Raw genomic sequence first — 17391 nt, 5'->3', positions numbered from 1 at the left:
ACTTTTTAATTTTGTGTTGCTATTTATGATGGTATCCTATAAATAAAAGGATTGGATAGTCATTATTTTATGATCATTAAGAATATTTATAATCATGTCTTAACTATCCAGAAACTATTCACTTTTTACTTTATTTTTTAAGACAATGTGTTAAATAAAACATCAAAAGCATAATTAATATAATAAAAAGCATACCTAAAATATTAAAAATTTCATCATAAGTCACAATATGGTCCAAATTTTAAATAAATAATTTAAATATTTAAAAAATATAATTATATGTGTATTCATAAACTCGACTATACATACTAATGAACATGTGAATCAATTGACAAAATATTATTTAAGCTTAATTTATGGTTTACAATTTGACTATCCATGCAGCCAATTACTGCATCTCTTACAAACTTAGATTCATTGTTTCTTATTTATTTTTTCTTTTTATCTATTTATATAAAAGTTTAAAGATAATATTTATTTTTATTTTTTTCATTAATACCCTTTTTTCTAAGTAATATATTTATTCAATTTGAGTAATTTAAAAGTCAAAAGAAAACTCCCTAACAAATGATAAATTAAGAAGTTGAGCAATTAATTTTAACAAAATTATTAAATTTCTTAGTTTGTTTAATTTTTTTTCTATCTAAATAGATAAATTAAAAAGAATTTATTGTTTTATTTTCTTTCGTTTACCTTTTTTAGAACTTATTCTTTTTCATAAAACATAAAGTTATATAATAATAAAGAAGAAAGACAAAATTTAAACTAGCTAAATTAATAACTTATAAAAAATGTTAAATTAATAGATTAGTCCTCTAACACTTGGTTTTGTTTTGCTTTAATCTTCTAGCTTCTTTTTTTCACATAGGTTTCTTATCTAGTAAATTTATTTCAAGTTGAGTCTTTTTGTTAAACTTAATTGACAATATTACTAACTTTATTGATGATGATGTTATTAACTTTGCTAAGATAGAATTAGATGTAGAATAAGATAATATTGTTCTATTTTTTTAAGTGATATTTCTTGTACCACACAAAAGTACAAAAAAAGCATATATTAAAGAAAGAAAAAATTACAAAGTTCATCATCGTACATTAACAAAATATCATAATGACTCTTGTGAATTTTTTTAAGAACATTCATCTAGGAATCTTGGCACTATTAAAAGTATGTAAAATTATTGAATTTATTTTGTGTTTGTTGTTGATTTTACAGATATTTTATTGTTGCATTATGGTTTTGGGTGTTGAAAGAAGAAGTGTTAAAAAAAGAGGTTGTAGTTTGCATGTGTGGTTGTCCTATTGTATTTTAGTTCCAAAATTGTGTTTTTGTACATTTTAGTTGTTATTAATTATTTACTTGAATGCACTTTGCATTAGGGCATGATTAAGTTCACCGTGGAGGTTGTTTTATGAAGGAAAAGAAAACTACCTACGAGAGTGGCAAAGTAATGCATTGGAAGTAGATGAAAATTATTAGTCCTATTAAGAGAGTTTAAATAAAGAACATGGGTTAGACAATTATAGAGGAAATCTTGTACAAAATAGGTGACTTTAAATGAAAATTTAAAAGAACTCATTAATAATAAATGTGGTTTGAAAATAGTAAGAGTATCAAAATGTTTAAGAAAGATTAAATTATATATGCAGTGCATCTACGTTAGAACTAGAATTATTATACAATTCCCAATTAAATGGCAATGCAGGATGCAATATGAATGTGGGTAATGATGGTAGACCAAAATAGAAAATGTCACAAAAAAAGAGAGAGGATGAAATAGAGGTTGGTGGGGGAAAAGAGAGATGTAAATAGTAACTATAGTGCAACAAATATATAATTTAGAGACTCAGATTAGGAACATTTTATTGTTGACATTTTTTATAATATCAATGAGGTAGTAGGAAAAACAAAACAAGAGAAGGTAAGAGAGAATGTACATGTGTGGAAAATTCTTCCCAAATATGCAAAGACAAAAAGAGAAGGTCTTAGTTTACATTTGAATTAAAATGTGATTTGTTAAATAATATGTCTGAAACTTTTAATAATATTATTTTGGTGTGATTTGTTAAATAATATATCTAAATCTTTTAATAGTACTATTTTGGACCAAGAGAAAAATTTGTTATTACCATGGTAAAGGAATGTATTTTTTATGGAGAGGTGGATTGAGAATAAGAAGAAACTAATGCAATTTGAACTGTTAGTATTGTCAAAAATCCTTAAGAGGTTGTAGAAATAACAAAGGGCTACAAATAGAGTAAGATATAACTAATGATCCTATAAATTTTTAATATGTTTTATAATATTCTTTTAACTTTTATTTAAGTTTCACTTTCATCTTCTATCTATTAATGTAATTTAATATAGTCCTTTTTTTTCACTTATTATGAGATGACGACCAAATTTTTGAGATTAGGCATATCAAATATTTGAGAGATAGCTTTGTTGTTAAACAACCACAAATTCTCTTGCAAATATTGAATGCTCATAAAGATACTATGTTGTCATATAATTACCCACATATAAATTATATGAACTTCAATTTAGAAGATTTTATCCACTCGTATTATAAAAAAGAAGCTTATGAAGTAATGTCAGCACATCATATCCAGGCTCAAATATGTGGATTGAAACTTCATATTTCACCGATAAGAAAGCAACTTAAAAGACCCAAAAGGACAAGAAATAAAGAGCCTAAATAAATGATAGATGATGCAATAAAATTGAGCAAAAAAGATTTGTCATTGAGTGTAAAAACCGTGGAGTAGTATGCACTCAATCATCTCAGTCACCAACTGAATCAACAACTCAAAACACATTCTTACCAAATAACTTAATCATCAGGACAACATCTTAGACACCAAAAAGAATGAAGCTTCCAACAAGGACACCAAACAAAGATCCATGAAGTATATATTTTTTTTTTTCACTAAACAATAACGTATTTTGGTATTATTTAAAACTTTTTGTTGTGTTTACTGAGAATGTGATGTCAATTTCAACTTATTATTAATGTAAAGTTAGATTTTAATATTATTGTCTTGCGACATTCATATAATATAATATTAGTTTATCTTTTTAACAACAACATCACATAATATATTTCTCCAAAATAACCATAAATTAATTTATTAATATATTGCTTTTAGTATAACTTAAGTGAATCATTCTTAATACTACTAAAGGCTCTACAAAAATAAACTTATCACATTAAATAATAATAAATATTAAAATATAAATCAAAATCTTGATCAGTCTTTTTATTAGACACCATCAACCTTAAAAGTATCAAAATTCCTCCCCTTTATTGTATCAGAATAATTTCTTCTTCATCTTCTATAATCCAGTGAAAGAAACTACAACTCTCGATCATTTAGCTAAAAATGCCACATAAATAACAAGTATATTATTAAAAGATACTTAGAAACCACAACTCTCGTATTAAAAATATTTACTTACAAGTGACATAGTAGTTTCATAAATAAAATTATATAAGTATATATAAATTTAGTGTGAATTGAATTTAATATAATAAATATTTATTTTAAAAGTTTAATTTTAGTATATTATCAGTATAAATTTTTGTATACTTTTAATCACTTAAAATATAATAGGATATATTTTTTAATTTAATTATTACAAAATTAAAAATTTTTATTAATATGATAATCTATACATAATTAACAATGTAAAAAATATTTACCATATCAATATATTAAAATTAATTTTAACTTACTCACTTTTTTATTTATTTATTTCTTTAATTATTTTTTATTATTTATATTAGATTAAATAAATTTATAAAAGCACACGTAGAATACTTTAAAAGTTACAGATAATTGAATTAAGTTTTAAAAGTTAGGCTAGAGTGATTTGTGGCGCAATCTTATAAAATTTATTTATACAATAGATGAAATTTACTTTCATCTCTTTTTAATACAAAATTTAACTAATAATAATAATAATAATAATAATAATAATAATAATAAGTTTTATTAGACAAAATAAGTGTTGATGTGGCAAAAAAAAACTATAGACAAAGAATATATTTTTTAAAAATATTATTTTAAGATTTTATTTTTAAAAAATAAAATTATCTGTTTCTTCATTGTTATTATTTATATTAAAATTAAAATAAAGATTCGAATGAGCTATTCATGATTCTTCTCAACCTTTCCTCATTTAATATTTTTATTTGATTATCTGATTCTAGAATAAATAAAAAATATTAAGTATTGCTTAGTTTTAGAAAATGATTTTTTTATTTTAAATTAGTAAATTGTTTTATTTTAAATTTATTTAGAAAATACTAAAAAATAATTTTTTTAATATTTTATTACCTTATGGTTTAATAATTCATCGTTTAATCTTTTACAAATTTGTTTTATCATCAATATTTTTTCCAAAAATTAATTTTAGGGGTAAATTCAAAAAAGCTAAGCAACAGTTGAAATTACTGAACTAACATTTTAAATTTAAAATGGTTATGTAATAACCAAGATGATGATAATAATTTTAATTTTCCCAATGTAAGATGAGACAACCAGGCTCACAATATTTCTAATTAATATATGTATTTTATTTTCAGGGAAAAAAAAAAAAAAGGAAAGCAAAGCCTGAGAAGGAAAACTTAGGTCAATTTTCGCGGGTCTAATATATTGGATTTGGCGCCATCACAGATCACTGTGTAAAGGCAAACCCCTCACATTCATTTCTTACTGCCTTTGTTTATCACTCTTCTCTTCATTCATCTCACCATTAAGGTAACCATTTTCCTTGTTCTCTAGGATGGTTCTGCTGCATCTTGGGTTTCTCAAGTATTGCTGTTGTTTCTGAACTTTGATCTCTTCGATTTTGTAATTAACAGTGAAAAGTTCCGTTTTTTGAAAGTGGGTCTTGTAGTGGTAGAAAAACTAGGAATAGAAGTGGGCCAAATCCTTGTAATTGAAAATAACCCTAATTAGTGGCCAATTTACCAATGATGAATTTTTGTTCGAAAATTACCTAGTTGGCTTTGTTCTGCTGTCCTGCATTGCATTAATTGGTTTCTAAATCATCAATAGTTTTATATTGAGGATATCAGAGTTTGGTTTTCTTGGCCACGTTGCTTATGCTGTGCCTTCTGGGTTTTCCTGTTTCTAAACTCGATTCTTTTACAGTCGCATAATGGCTTCATTTTAAGTGAACTCCAATATTTTTTGTTTATTTGTTTGAGCTGTTTTGTTGACCAATCCAGGGGAGTCAATGCATTTCAGATTTACTTTTGAAAGGAAACTTGTATTTCACTTTAGGCTTTTTTTTTGTTTTTGTTTTTTTGTTATCTGGTGTTGATGATGAATCTTGATCAGTATAGTGGTTATAGGCAAGTCTTTTTATGCTTATTTGAGTTTTCATGGATTGAATAATGTACTCATGTTAATTGATGCCACTGATATGGAGAATTGAGGACCGAATTCTTTTTCTTTGGGAGAGAGGGAGGGGGGGTAGTGTTTTGTTGATGTATAAAGTGCTAATATGGTATGATTGAATAAATGATAATAATATGGACTTTTTATATTCGTGTCAGGCTGGATTTTTCCCTTACATTGGGTTGGGTTTTGGCTCACCATTGCATGGTTGGTATTATCTGTCCAACCAACCATTGGCATTCTTATTTGTAGTCATATCTTTTAATTTCATTTTTAATTGATGGTTTTCTCATTGATCAGCAGTTAAGCATCGTCTGCAGCTGAAAGCATGGATAAAGACGAAGCTCTACAAATTCCCAGAAGATTGACCAGATCTTCAGCCTCATCTTCTGCATCTACATCAAATAGTGCAGCTGCAGCAAAAGTAAACAATAGCCTTGAGCCCCTAACAGTTAATGACCTTTTAGTTGGAGGAGATCCCATCAGCCTAGATTCTATAATTTCTAGCTTTCCTGGTAGAAGTAACCAGATTCTTGAGATTTTGCGTCTTTTGGGACCTCTGAATTCACCAATGCTTCCTTTATTTGTGTATGGCGGTTCTTCCACTGGAAAATCAAGCATAATTCTTCAATTATTCAGGCATCTCAACCGGCCTCTTGTTTATTCTAGTTGCAGGACATGTTATAACCAACGTATCTTGTTCGAATCTATTCTAAATCAGTTACTTCTACATAGGAAAAATGCTTCCAATGGTTATTCAAATGCAAAGCGCTGTGAAAGACCATCTGATTTTATCAATTTTCTTCGGGAAGCATTCACCAATATTATAAACAATATGAAGGAGAAATCAGAGAAGTTGATCTCAAATAAGATGACACAAGGGGGAATTGGAAATATGATCTACTTGGTATTTGATAATTTTCAGCTTGTTAGGGAGTGGGATAAGAGTTCTACTATATTGCCTTTACTGTTTAATCTTTATGATCTACTAAAGATGCCTGAGGTGGGTCTAATTTTTATCAGTACTACTTCCCCGGATACCTTTTATACTAACATGGGTTATGTGGAGCCCATCCCCATTTACTTTCCTGATTACACAGAAGGAGATATTCGTCAAATATTATTGAGAAACCAAGCAAACCAGAAGCTGTATTCTTCATTTTTGGAGTAAGACAGCTTTATCTCTCTGTCAGTCCATTTTCAGCTTTACATGATCTCATATAGTGAAGAACTTTGTTTCTTTTCATGCAGTGTTGCTCTGAGGCCTTTCTGTAGAATTTCTGGGCAGGTTGGTGATTTGTCTACTGCCTTAAAGCCTCTATATGAAAAATATTGTGAGCCTTTAAGTGATAAGGGAGTTGTGCCTAATGAAGAGATGAAGCGAAGGCTGTTCAGTCATATCAAGCCTCATATTGCGTCCTCTTTGAATGAGATATTTAAGGTTTCATCTATTCCTTCAACTGAAGTTGAGATCCGTAAAGAGAAAAAGCGGAAGGAGAATCCCAAGAGTTTGGAGCAATTTGAAGAAATTGGCAATCTAGATTTTCATATGTCTACTAGTGCAAAGTATCTTCTGATTTCAGCATTTCTTGCCTCTAGAAACCCAGCTACTCTTGATGCTTCACTGTTTGATTCCAAAGGTGGTTCTGATAATCGAAAGCGTAAGAGGAAGTAAGTATGGTGATTTAATACCAAATTTGTGTTGTGCTGACAACTAAGTTCCGCGTGAATTATTTTTTGGACTTGAGAACTTAGGTTACAGCCTTTTATTGTGAATGAAGTCTTTTCTTCCCTTTTTTCACTTGTTTTCCTTTTCATTATTGTTTTTGTTGGAATTAAAATATAACTGTTGTCTTATTGGTTTTGTTATCACTTTGTAGGTGATATTAGAAGTTAGGTCTTCCCATGGCACATTTTTGCTTTTGTGTAATCTCTATTCAGTGCTGCTTATCTATTTTTGTTTTCTGAGTTATGCCTTTTCATGTGTACTTGTAGGCCCTCTGAGAAAGTGCTGGAACAGAAGGAAAGTTTAGAAGAGGAACTACTGATGAAAGGACCTGGAACTTTCCCATTGGAAAGGTTGTTAGCCATATTTCAATGTATTGTATCAGTTGCAGAAGAGCCATCCGATGAGGAGGAACTAAATGATGGATTAGGAGTTCAAGGTGGAAATGGTGGACTGATGTCCGATGTTCTTTTGCAGCTATCCAGTCTTTGCAATGCTAACTTTATATTCAAAGGACGAAGCTGCCCAATTGAAGGCACAACTCGGTATCGATCGACCATATCTGAAGACCTGGCTTTGAAGGTTACATCTTTTTCTTTTCTAACACTCCTCCAAACATACTCCGGTATTGATTATGTAAGGAGATTCAAAATACATAAACAAAGAATAATAATACTTACAACTTTGTTAAGCAGGTTGCAAGGAGCCTCAAGTTCCCGTTATCAAAGTATTTGTATAGAAGATAGCAGTCTTTGGCATTTACACTTCACTAAGCTTGGTTGTCAAACTTTTTTTCTGGTAGATCTGCCAATAGTGTATATAACCTCTACTGTGGCCAGCGGTTATCAACATGAATGACTGGAATCCCCTAAAAATCCTCGACTGATAGAATGGACAATTGTAATCATGGAAGTTCATGGATGGATGGAGTGAGTATTTTACAGTGAACATCTGAGTTATTAGGGATTTTTGTTTATTGCTCTAAAAGGGTTTTGAAATATTGTGGATTGTAAGTAGCAAAGATCCTGAAATCATGACTTAACGGATATAAAATTGTAATATAGCACAAAGTTTAGTGCCAAATTTCATAGTAACAATCTTGATGTCCTAAAAGGAATGCCACCGCATTTGATGGATGCTTAATGTGGAGGAATTGACAGTTCTTTCTTACATCTTGATGTTGTTACGTTTGTCAGTCCTTCTGAATGTTTAACTTGTGTTTTAATATATCTTATGTGCTTCACGTATAATAATGTACCTTGATCTTTATAATCTATGTTAACCTTGCGTTTTGCCTGATTAAACACGGTGCCTATAATAGTATTTATTAGACTTACTTTCAAATGCTAGAAAATTATAGTCTATGTTAACATCATGGATTGGTTTCTCTATCCAAAACCTACATCATGTGTAGCCTGTTTGATTATTGCCATCGATTTTGGCGGTATTGATTTCTTTCCTACTGTCGTTCACTGCGTTCATGTTGCATCAAGATTTGAATCTCGTTAGACATTAATCGTGGATGTTGTATTTGACATTGCTCACGTTGCTACAACGTTGATCCAAACAAGCTCTTAATTGGGAAGTTTATCTGTGGGAAAATTCTGGGATGCATTTACATGCATGACAACGGAATATATGCACACGTAGAACCTATGTTGGGAAAACTAGACTGAACCTATCAGTAAAACCGGTTCATGGTTGAACCAAAACATCTACTAGTCAGTTCAAGTCATTAAAGTGGATGTTTGTTTTGACTTTAAGTGATCAAAACTATAGTGATCAATGGTTTAAAATGTATGATGCACGAAATATGAAGCATGTTACACGCGTGGTAGGAGATAAATTTTGCTTCCCATGGAATCGATTCCACGTTCCTGACAAATAGAATGTAAATTGAGAAAATTAGTGTCAGACCGCTAAACAAGTCAGTTATTAACATATTTTTGTCAATAAATATTAGATCGATAATGTTAATATATGTTTTAAGTTATTGTAATGTGACCAATAAAAATGTTCTATCAGTGGTTAAGCTTTAAGATATTGTTGTATATGATTATGAAAACATTATTTTATCATAATGTTAATTTATTATTTAATAAGTTATATACGATTAAAACAGTTCAATTACAAGTCAAAGATGATTAGATTACTAAATCACCAACTAGTATTTTCGTTAGTTCAATAACTGATCTAATTTTAAAAATACAGAACAAAAGGAAATGGCAAAAATCGAATGTTCTTGTTATAGAGTTCTAATAAAAAAAACTGGGTAACTTAATTCCCATCTAGGTATCATGAGACAAAGTTACTCAAATAACATGTATATTAAGCTTGTGTGTGCCTTAGATAAAGTTTTACAGGTGGACATTCCCCCACAGACTTTATATACAGAAAGTACTGGAGTTCATGTTCTAGAGGTGCACAAAAGGGGAAAAAAGCTCCTGTAAATTGAGTTTGGCCCTAAAGTAAGAGTGTATCTAATATTAATTTAAAGTGTATTTTAATCTTAACTAACTAAAATGTTAAGGTAGATACACCTTTACTTATTTACTTTAGAGACAAACTCACTTTAGAGAAGTATGTCTGAAGTTAATCCAAGATTTCTAGGAGAATATAGAGAAAAAAAAGCCATGGTTTTAGGTGAAAACTTCCATGGTGTCTCTTTTTTTGTACTTCTTGAGGGTTTAATCTTCCAAGACTTGTTGGGTCATCTGTTTGGTGTTCCATCTGTTTCTATATTTCCATGGCTATATAGGCTACAACCTTCCTTGACATGTCATCTTCTTCAGTCAAGAACTTTCTCCCCAGTTGAAAAGATATTCCAGACCAATGTGCCTATTATGTACAATGCAACAGCAACCTTAAAAACATCATTCCAAGAACCTGCCATGAAAGATCACATGTAAGTGAAAACCAAGACAAAAGTTGCAAAAAAGAGTAAACCAAAATGAAAGTGGAGAACTCTCAAACCTCGTTGGAGTATGTATCCAGTCGCAGCTGTACCAAAAACACCAGCAAGCACTCCTGCAGTATTTGATAGTCCCAGCAATACACCCTGAAATTGAAACGCATGAATATTTTGACATAGACGTATTGATGTGTGTTTGTAGGAGTGTCAAGAAGAATAACTCAAGCCAAGTGTATTGTAGTTTTTAGGTAAGATTATTTTGGTGATATCCAACATTCTCTTTACTATCAGTATTGAACACTTCTATTGGTCCTAGTGCATGTTAATTAGGAAAGCAATGACTCACAGCATAGCGTGGTCCAATATCTTGGTGATTGGAATACAGACCAGATTGTGAGAATGCATCAGATCCCTGTCAAGAAAATAATAAATTATGGTTTAAATTAGATGACTCTATATATTTCAAACCTATATGTAAACATGATGTAGAGGTACTAATGGAATGGTTCATAATCAATTAAAACTTACAGCATAAAAAATTCAAGATTAAAGGAAATTCAAACTCAAAATATATATATTGATCTAGCTCAAACCTGACTGCACGCCATGCATAGTACAGCCATGGCGGGTGTTCTGACATGGCTCAGCTGTGTAAGAAAAAAGGCAGGACCCAAAAACCCGATTGATTGCATAATCTGCAAACTCAGAAATATTAAAAGCAGAATCCTTTTGAAGAGTGAAATAAATGCAAAATATTTCCTTATATTGAGCACGATATGAATGTGCCGGTACTATTATTTGAGGAAAAGGACATTCCATTAAGAAAATTCATCTGTAATCCATTGGTCATGCATGATAAAATTTCAGTTACAAGAGTATTGATTTTCTTGCCTTTCGAACAGCTGTTATGGAAAGACCTTTTCTCACTAGTGTGTCAGCAATCCACCCACCAATATTTGCAAAAGCAGCCATGGTTAACCATGGAAGAACACATAAGAGCCCAGATTCAGTGAGGTTGAACTTCAGAACCTGAGAAATTGATCCATTAGTTTATTCATTCAATAGATTAAATGGGGAAATGTAAATGTACTCTTATGAGTTTATTGCAAAGATACATGTGCAACTATGGAAGTGTTGTTAAGATGTGTATTATGAAAAGCATATTATGTATACTGTTAATATATTATTAAAACAAGGTTAATACCTGATTGTAGTAGGTAGGCATCCAGGTTAAAAGAATAAATGTCCCCCAATTGTGACAGAAGTGGGAGATTATAAGAGCCCATACAGGTGCTTTTGATAAAATTAATTTCCAAGGGATGAAAGAAACAGGTGCATTTGATGCACTGCCTTCAAGTATGAGCCTTTTCTCCTCTACCCCAAGATCTGGATCATCTTTTGGAGAGCTATATGCCTGGAAGAACCCAACAGAGTAAAGGAAATGAGTCATCTTCCCAAGCAGGAAGTGAGGAGTGACCCTCCCGTTCAGAAATGCTATATGAACAATGATAAGGTTTTTCTACCAAAATAAAATTTCAGAAACACTGTGCATCCAGTCTATGAATCATTAATTCTTGAAAATAAGCTTGCATACTTATGAAATTGAAGTCATACACTATGCAATGATTTTGATATTTTCCCTTGATTGATCAGCACAAACATGAATTGCCAGGGAGAAGATGTTTGGTTTCCTCCTCTCAAAATATTTTTCCATCACGAAAAGATCCATGAATAGATTTCAATGAAAATAAGAGAAATCTGACTTACTTTTCTCAACCATAGGGCAAACCAAATACTTCCAAGAGATCCAAATGAGTAAAACACTGATGGCCACCCAAAACTATGGATTAGCACCGGTGAGAATGCTAAGCCGACCACAGAACCAAGGTACATGCCACTATATACAAGGGCAAGTGATCTGCTTCTCTCTGAAACTGGAATCCACTTTGAAAGTATATTATTCATCGCAGGCATGGCAACACCCTGAAAACAAAAAATTAGCATAATTTGGTGCTAAATCATAAGACTAATATTCTTCATGTCTATACCCACATGGATTTAAAACATATGATCATTTATATGTCAAAAAATCATCCATTTGATTGTATTATTTGGCAAATAGCTTAATTTTGGGATTTGGGGAGTATAAATTATTACGGTATTTTTGCCTATGTAGGATGGATTATGTCTACTGTGCAATGCAACACTTTCCTTGTCTCTTTTAAAGAAGATTGTCTAAGTTTGTCTTCTGGCTTACTAGATAGATAGTTGCAAGGAATCTTATCTCCCAAAAGTTTTATATTGAAGATGATAATTGGTTTTGCACAACAATAGAAAAGTGGATAAGTGACTGTATGAACTTAGTTACTGAAACAAGGTTGATAACGCCATAGAAATAGTACAGACATATAATGGACCAACCTCACCAATCCCCATAAAGGCACGCATAATAAGCAAACAAGGGAGCCCAATCCTCGCAGCAATAGGTGTTAAAATTGTTGCCATCGACCACCAGACAACTCCAAACCCTAGCACTAGCTTCCCACCAAGTTTGTCTGCCCATATTCCACCAAGGATCTAAAGCCAAAAAACAAAACATTACATAAAAGTCAGTATGCACCTATGAAAAAGATAGTTGAGGATCCGAACATGCTAGCACATGCTAAAGAAAATAAAAATGTTATGCTAGGTTCAACTAGCACCAGTACGCTAACGAATACTAGAAGATAAACATGTGAGATTGAGTTCTCATTAGGCTAATATTTTCAGGGTAGCGGTTATAGCAATCACACCTGAGTAAGTAGATAACCCCAGAAAAAAGATGACTGAATTAGGCCAACTGTTGCGGTGTTCCAGTTAAATTCTTGTGACATTGGAAGTATTGCTATGCTCATATTTACCTATATATTATAATGGACATGTAAAGCATATAAGAAGGAACATTAGTAATTCACACTGAGTTATCAAGAATATGCAATTGAAAAAACACACAACTAAATATTAAATGATTAATCATCTTGCATTACATACTAACATGACAATGTCATAAGATACAAAGACACAAGCAATTAAGGTAGGACCTACTGATTTTGTTTTTTGTGTCTTTCTTTCTCAAAACATGATATTGTCTTGTTAGTAAGAGGATCCAAATCTTAATTGGAGGAGAAAGCATTATAACAACTGCAGGAAAAAGTAGTAAAATATTGAAAGTAGTAGAGATCCTGCAATGCCAATCAATGAAATATGAAGGAATGTACATATTGGGAATGTGAGACATCTTAAATATGACTATATAGTAATTTAGACAGTGAATGTCAAAATAAGATACTCACACGGTCCATATTGCACAGCAGAAATGCTGCAAAGCATAGCAATACAATAACCCAGCGCTTAGGAAAATGCTTCCACCAAGAAGACACTTGTGGAACATTTCCTTCCAGTAGAATGGCTTCACCTGTCCCTTCTGTTGATGCCAGAGGATCCATCTTTGTTTCAGCAGTATCATATTCCTCAGACTTGTAACGAACACGAGCCAAATTCGCCTTACCAAGTGGTCCAAGTCCATATGCTGCTTTTTGTCCAATATGGCTACTGCTATTGGAATCTGAAGATAGGTAGCATTGACATCTTCTGGCCTTTAGTTTCATGTTCAGGCAGTGAATGGATTTCTGGGATACTAGAGAATAATGCTGCACTTCCTCATGAAATGCAATAATTGGCTTTGAAACTTTCTCATTTGAAATTGCTTTAGTATGAATACACATCCCACCGCGGCATCTTAAAAAAGGATCTTTTGCAATCTGGCCACCATAACGAGCAACAAATACACCAGAAATGCCCCCTCTTTGAAGTGATAGATCCCTTTCTAACTGATATACATTTCCTGCCAATATCAAACATAAAACTTGTTCATAGTCTACAGTACACTCTATCTACATGAAAAAATTAGAGGGTTTCAAGAGGAGCAAATCCAACCCAATTCATACACACAATAACCAGCCTTACCATAATTTCCATGTATTGCTGAATAATCTCTAATTCTCTCATCAAAATAAAATACAACATAAAAATTCCATGCTTCTCTCAATCCTATAAGCTTTAAGCAAATGTTGGCACAGAATATAAAAGGGTCATCATCATTCCGCAAGTTGCTCCCCTAGCTATAAAAAGATTGAGGGAAATTTTGTTTTGACTTTTGTACGATAAAATCATCAAGGAACTCCATAAAATCAATAAAAGTATATCTACCTTGAACATTTGGCTATACTATCAACAACTCAACCTGAAGATTAGACTGAATTCTGCACTAAATAAGTTTCAACAATACCAAAAACAGTACTAACAATGAAAATCACATTCTATCACAAAAAGCAAGCTTGAAAGCAAAATGAATGTAAATTACATACAAGGAGTAGATAATTAACTTCATAACATACAGGTAGCCACCTAAAAATTTTGAAAATATATATATATATACAAAAAAATAGAATTAGACGAGTGAAAGTTAACTGTGGTTGAGAAAGATGAACCTGGGCCAATAAAAGAAGTGAAGTTTCTACTGGAAACCAAACCACCGAAAGCCATTGGTGGTGTATTGATAATGCAACTGAGGAGCTATGACAGTGAAAACTTAAAGGTGAGAAGGGTCTTACACCATGTCACAGCACAACAACCCAATTCAAATTCAACCAAATAATTTCTTGTTATTCATGAAAATCTCTCTCGCTCAGCTTTGTTCTTTCTCACTCACTGGATAAGCAAAGCATAGAATAGAACTTGTTTTTCTTAAGTAACATTTTAAAAAAGGAAATGACTATTATATTCTTATTTTTTGTTCAATAAAATAATCATTCTTCATAATTTTTATTTTTATTTTTTGAGAATTTGATTTTGGATAAAATTAAAATAAGAAAATCCAGTGGCAATACAAACAAGAGAAAGGGGGGTTGAGAGTGTTACACGTGGCACGTCATCCATAAGAGAAAATGTCACTGTACACAAAATTATTCAAATGCCCCTTTAGTTACCTATGCCCTAGTGAGGTTGAGTCGTTAATAGGAAGTAAATATAGGGTTATTACGGGTATTTCGAAAATATGAAAACCTCCTCTCAACTTGTCCCAGCCCTAAAAGTGCAAAAAAATAATTTATTTATATTAGTGGTTTTCCAAATTTTAGGTTTTTCAAGATTTTAAATATAATATTAAAGTGATGCTACTATGTTCTGAGATTCATGCGTGGAATATTCTGCTTTTGACACGTGGCTGCTAGTGGAACGTTAAAAGTGTTTTGTCATTTTCTTTTCCTTGGGTCCATGTGTTTCTCCAAACAGAGACTAGTTTTAAGACAAATACATAGGTTTAATTAGAACGGCAAAAGTTATTATTTTTGAAGCTTCTTGAAACTTTCTTTTAACCTCTTTTTTTAATGTTATCTATAAGAAAGAGTGCGAGTGCTTTTTCAATTTTGAATGATTTGTATTTAAAAGAAGAACATAATAGAAATTGAAAATTTGTTATATTTGCATTCGCATACAAAAAAAAACCATGAGTCAAAGAAAATTTCAACAATATACTCTTTAAAATAGTTTTATTGTTGACTAAAATTTCGTCTTGTTTTTTAAATAATAAGAAAAATATAATTTAATAAAGTGTCACATAAAATATATTTATTATTGATAATAAAGAAAAACTTATCATATGAGAATAAATTGAAGAAAAAAATATAACCAATAAAACTATTATAAAAAAAAAACATTTAGAACCAAGGCATATAATTTTAATGTTTTAAGTTGATAAGAAGAAAAAAAAATTTAAATTTGAAGGAAAAATAAAATAAAATGTATATAAAATATTAAATGGCAACATGTTCATACTTTTATGCCTTAAATATGATATGTTGATATTCATCCCATAGTTAAAAGTGAGAAGGTTGCATTTATTTTCTAAGCATGTGAAGACCAATGCTCTCTCCAACCAAGAAAACAATGCAGTTCATCTTTAATATGACATATGAATGCAAATTTTAATCCTCCAACAACTCATTATATTTTGTTATGTTTTTAAGTTTAAGAATTGAAGAAATGACCAATGATAATTTAGTGAAGAAATCAATGAACAAAAGCCACTCGCAAATAGAGTGTGATGATTGTAATTTTAAAACTTGATTGATTCGAATGAGATTAGGATTAATGTATTTTAAATGTAAAGCTAACTGTTCTAAGCATTTTTTAAAAAATCCTTTATTTTTTTTAAATTGTTTTAAAATTTTTAGATACTTGTGTAATCCAGTGAACTAACTTGAATTAATATAGATTTAATTGATTTGATTTAATTTGGAATTAAGGATAAATTTTACTAGCAACTTGAACTCATTTAATATGTTTAAACCAAAAATTTATGCTAATCAAATCTATAACACAACTCTTTTGATAAATGATGAGTAAATTTTAATTTTAATTTTTTTTTTAGGATTGTGGTTAGCATTTGAAATTAGGACAACAAAATAGGTTGATTTATACGCATGTCATTATAGCTTTGTTGAAAAAATGGGTTGACTGGATTTATTTTATTTTGGGAAAAAATTGAAAATAACAATTCATCCTTATTTTTGGATGATTTTGTGGGTTTACTTATCTAATTCCTTTGGTTAGGTCATACTGGTCTTACCAAAAATAGTAGAGAGGAAGATAAAAAGGTAGGAATAAGTAAAACTAAAGATCCATGAATAATGCATAGAAGCTTGAAGAAAAACAATAAACAACATATGTGATAGAATTTTTACAGAAAAATACTTATTTAAAATATTTTTAAAAGTTAAAAGATCAAAATAAGTAAAAATAAAATTAAATGAATAAATCAAATTTGACCTTTAATTTAGACAATAAAAACACTATTTTTGTCTAAAATAAAATTAAAGCCTCATACTTGAATATGATAAATTTAATTATCAATAATAGATCAAAATTATAAAATAATTATTTCTCATTAAAGAAAATAGTTTTATAAATTCATTTAAGAATCCAGATGAGTTCAATTTCAACCATCCCAAATTCCCAACCTATTTTAAATTGCAAGTTAAATATGTCAACGTATAAATCTTAAAACTCAACTCATCTCTATCAAACATAAGCAAATATTACATATTAACTTGTCTCCTTTAAACCATTACCTGTAAAATAAAAATTTAAGCTTTGATATGATTAGGTCAAATAGCTAAGTCAAATTGACTGAATTATTATGATTCACGTTTATTTAAATGCATCAGATTTGATTAGTTAATCACTTGACCGATTTATTAAACAACCAATCAAACAAGTTATTCTAATTTGAGTTTAATAATGCAAT

The 17391-nt window shown here is 30.5% G+C and overlaps 2 protein-coding genes across 11 annotated transcripts; one reads left to right on the top strand and one right to left on the bottom strand.

Annotated features, from left to right (window-relative positions):
* Positions 1 to 4608: 4608 nt before the first annotated feature.
* On the top strand, positions 4609 to 8302 carry LOC113863497 (origin of replication complex subunit 5). Of its 2 annotated transcripts, XM_027497098.1 has the most exons (6): positions 4689 to 4764; positions 5568 to 5616; positions 5710 to 6576; positions 6661 to 7080; positions 7405 to 7717; positions 7831 to 8259. In XM_027497098.1, the coding sequence occupies exons 3-6, from the start codon at positions 5738 to 5740 to the stop codon at positions 7879 to 7881; spliced, it is 1623 nt and encodes a 540-aa protein (XP_027352899.1). In that variant the 5' UTR covers positions 4689 to 4764; positions 5568 to 5616; positions 5710 to 5737; the 3' UTR covers positions 7882 to 8259. The 2 variants fall into 2 exon arrangements, with proteins under 2 accessions (XP_027352900.1, XP_027352899.1); XM_027497099.1 differs by lacking the exon at positions 5568 to 5616 and having other exon boundaries at positions 4609 to 4764; positions 7831 to 8302.
* A 1059-nt stretch (positions 8303 to 9361) lies between these two features.
* Positions 9362 to 14864, bottom strand: LOC113860799 (ascorbate transporter, chloroplastic). 9 transcript variants are annotated; one of them, XM_027493307.1, is made up of 13 exons: positions 14576 to 14864; positions 14295 to 14340; positions 14052 to 14206; positions 13379 to 13929; positions 12839 to 12946; positions 12468 to 12623; positions 11814 to 12029; positions 11251 to 11460; positions 10938 to 11075; positions 10640 to 10741; positions 10393 to 10458; positions 10109 to 10193; positions 9363 to 10021 (listed from the first exon to the last, which is right to left on the bottom strand). In XM_027493307.1, exons 4-13 carry the CDS (start codon positions 13808 to 13810, stop codon positions 9924 to 9926), a joined length of 1611 nt encoding a protein of 536 aa, XP_027349108.1. In that variant the 5' UTR covers positions 13811 to 13929; positions 14052 to 14206; positions 14295 to 14340; positions 14576 to 14864; the 3' UTR covers positions 9363 to 9923. The 9 variants fall into 9 exon arrangements, with proteins under 9 accessions (XP_027349104.1, XP_027349108.1, XP_027349107.1 ...); XM_027493306.1 differs by having other exon boundaries at positions 14295 to 14864; XM_027493305.1 differs by lacking the exon at positions 14295 to 14340 and having other exon boundaries at positions 9397 to 10021.
* Positions 14865 to 17391: the final 2527 nt, after the last annotated feature.

The sequence above is a fragment of the Abrus precatorius genome, unplaced genomic scaffold (genome assembly GCF_003935025.1).
Source record: "Abrus precatorius isolate BTA unplaced genomic scaffold, Abrus_2018 Scaffold3, whole genome shotgun sequence".
NCBI classification, from domain to species: Eukaryota; Viridiplantae; Streptophyta; class Magnoliopsida; order Fabales; family Fabaceae; genus Abrus; species Abrus precatorius.
The sequence above is the reverse complement of the archived record's forward strand: the minus strand, read 5'-3'. Positions and strand labels throughout refer to the sequence as shown.

Excerpts from the sequence above, each read along its gene's own strand:
- LOC113863497 (XM_027497099.1), top strand. The coding sequence starts at position 5,738 with ATGGATAAAGACGAAGCTCTACAAATTCCCAGAAGATTGACCAGATCT. Across the intron at positions 6,577-6,660 it reads CTGTATTCTTCATTTTTGGA|TGTTGCTCTGAGGCCTTTCT; the intron begins GTAAGACAGCTT and ends CTTTTCATGCAG. Across the intron at positions 7,718-7,830 it reads CTGAAGACCTGGCTTTGAAG|GTTGCAAGGAGCCTCAAGTT; the intron begins GTTACATCTTTT and ends TTTGTTAAGCAG.
- LOC113860799 (XM_027493303.1), bottom strand. The coding sequence starts at position 14,630 with ATGGCTTTCGGTGGTTTGGTTTCCAGTAGAAACTTCACTTCTTTTATT. Across the intron at positions 11,461-11,813 it reads TTGCCCTATGGTTGAGAAAA|GCATATAGCTCTCCAAAAGA; the intron begins GTAAGTCAGATT and ends GGGTTCTTCCAG. Across the intron at positions 10,459-10,639 it reads TATGCATGGCGTGCAGTCAG|GGATCTGATGCATTCTCACA; the intron begins GTTTGAGCTAGA and ends TTTTCTTGACAG.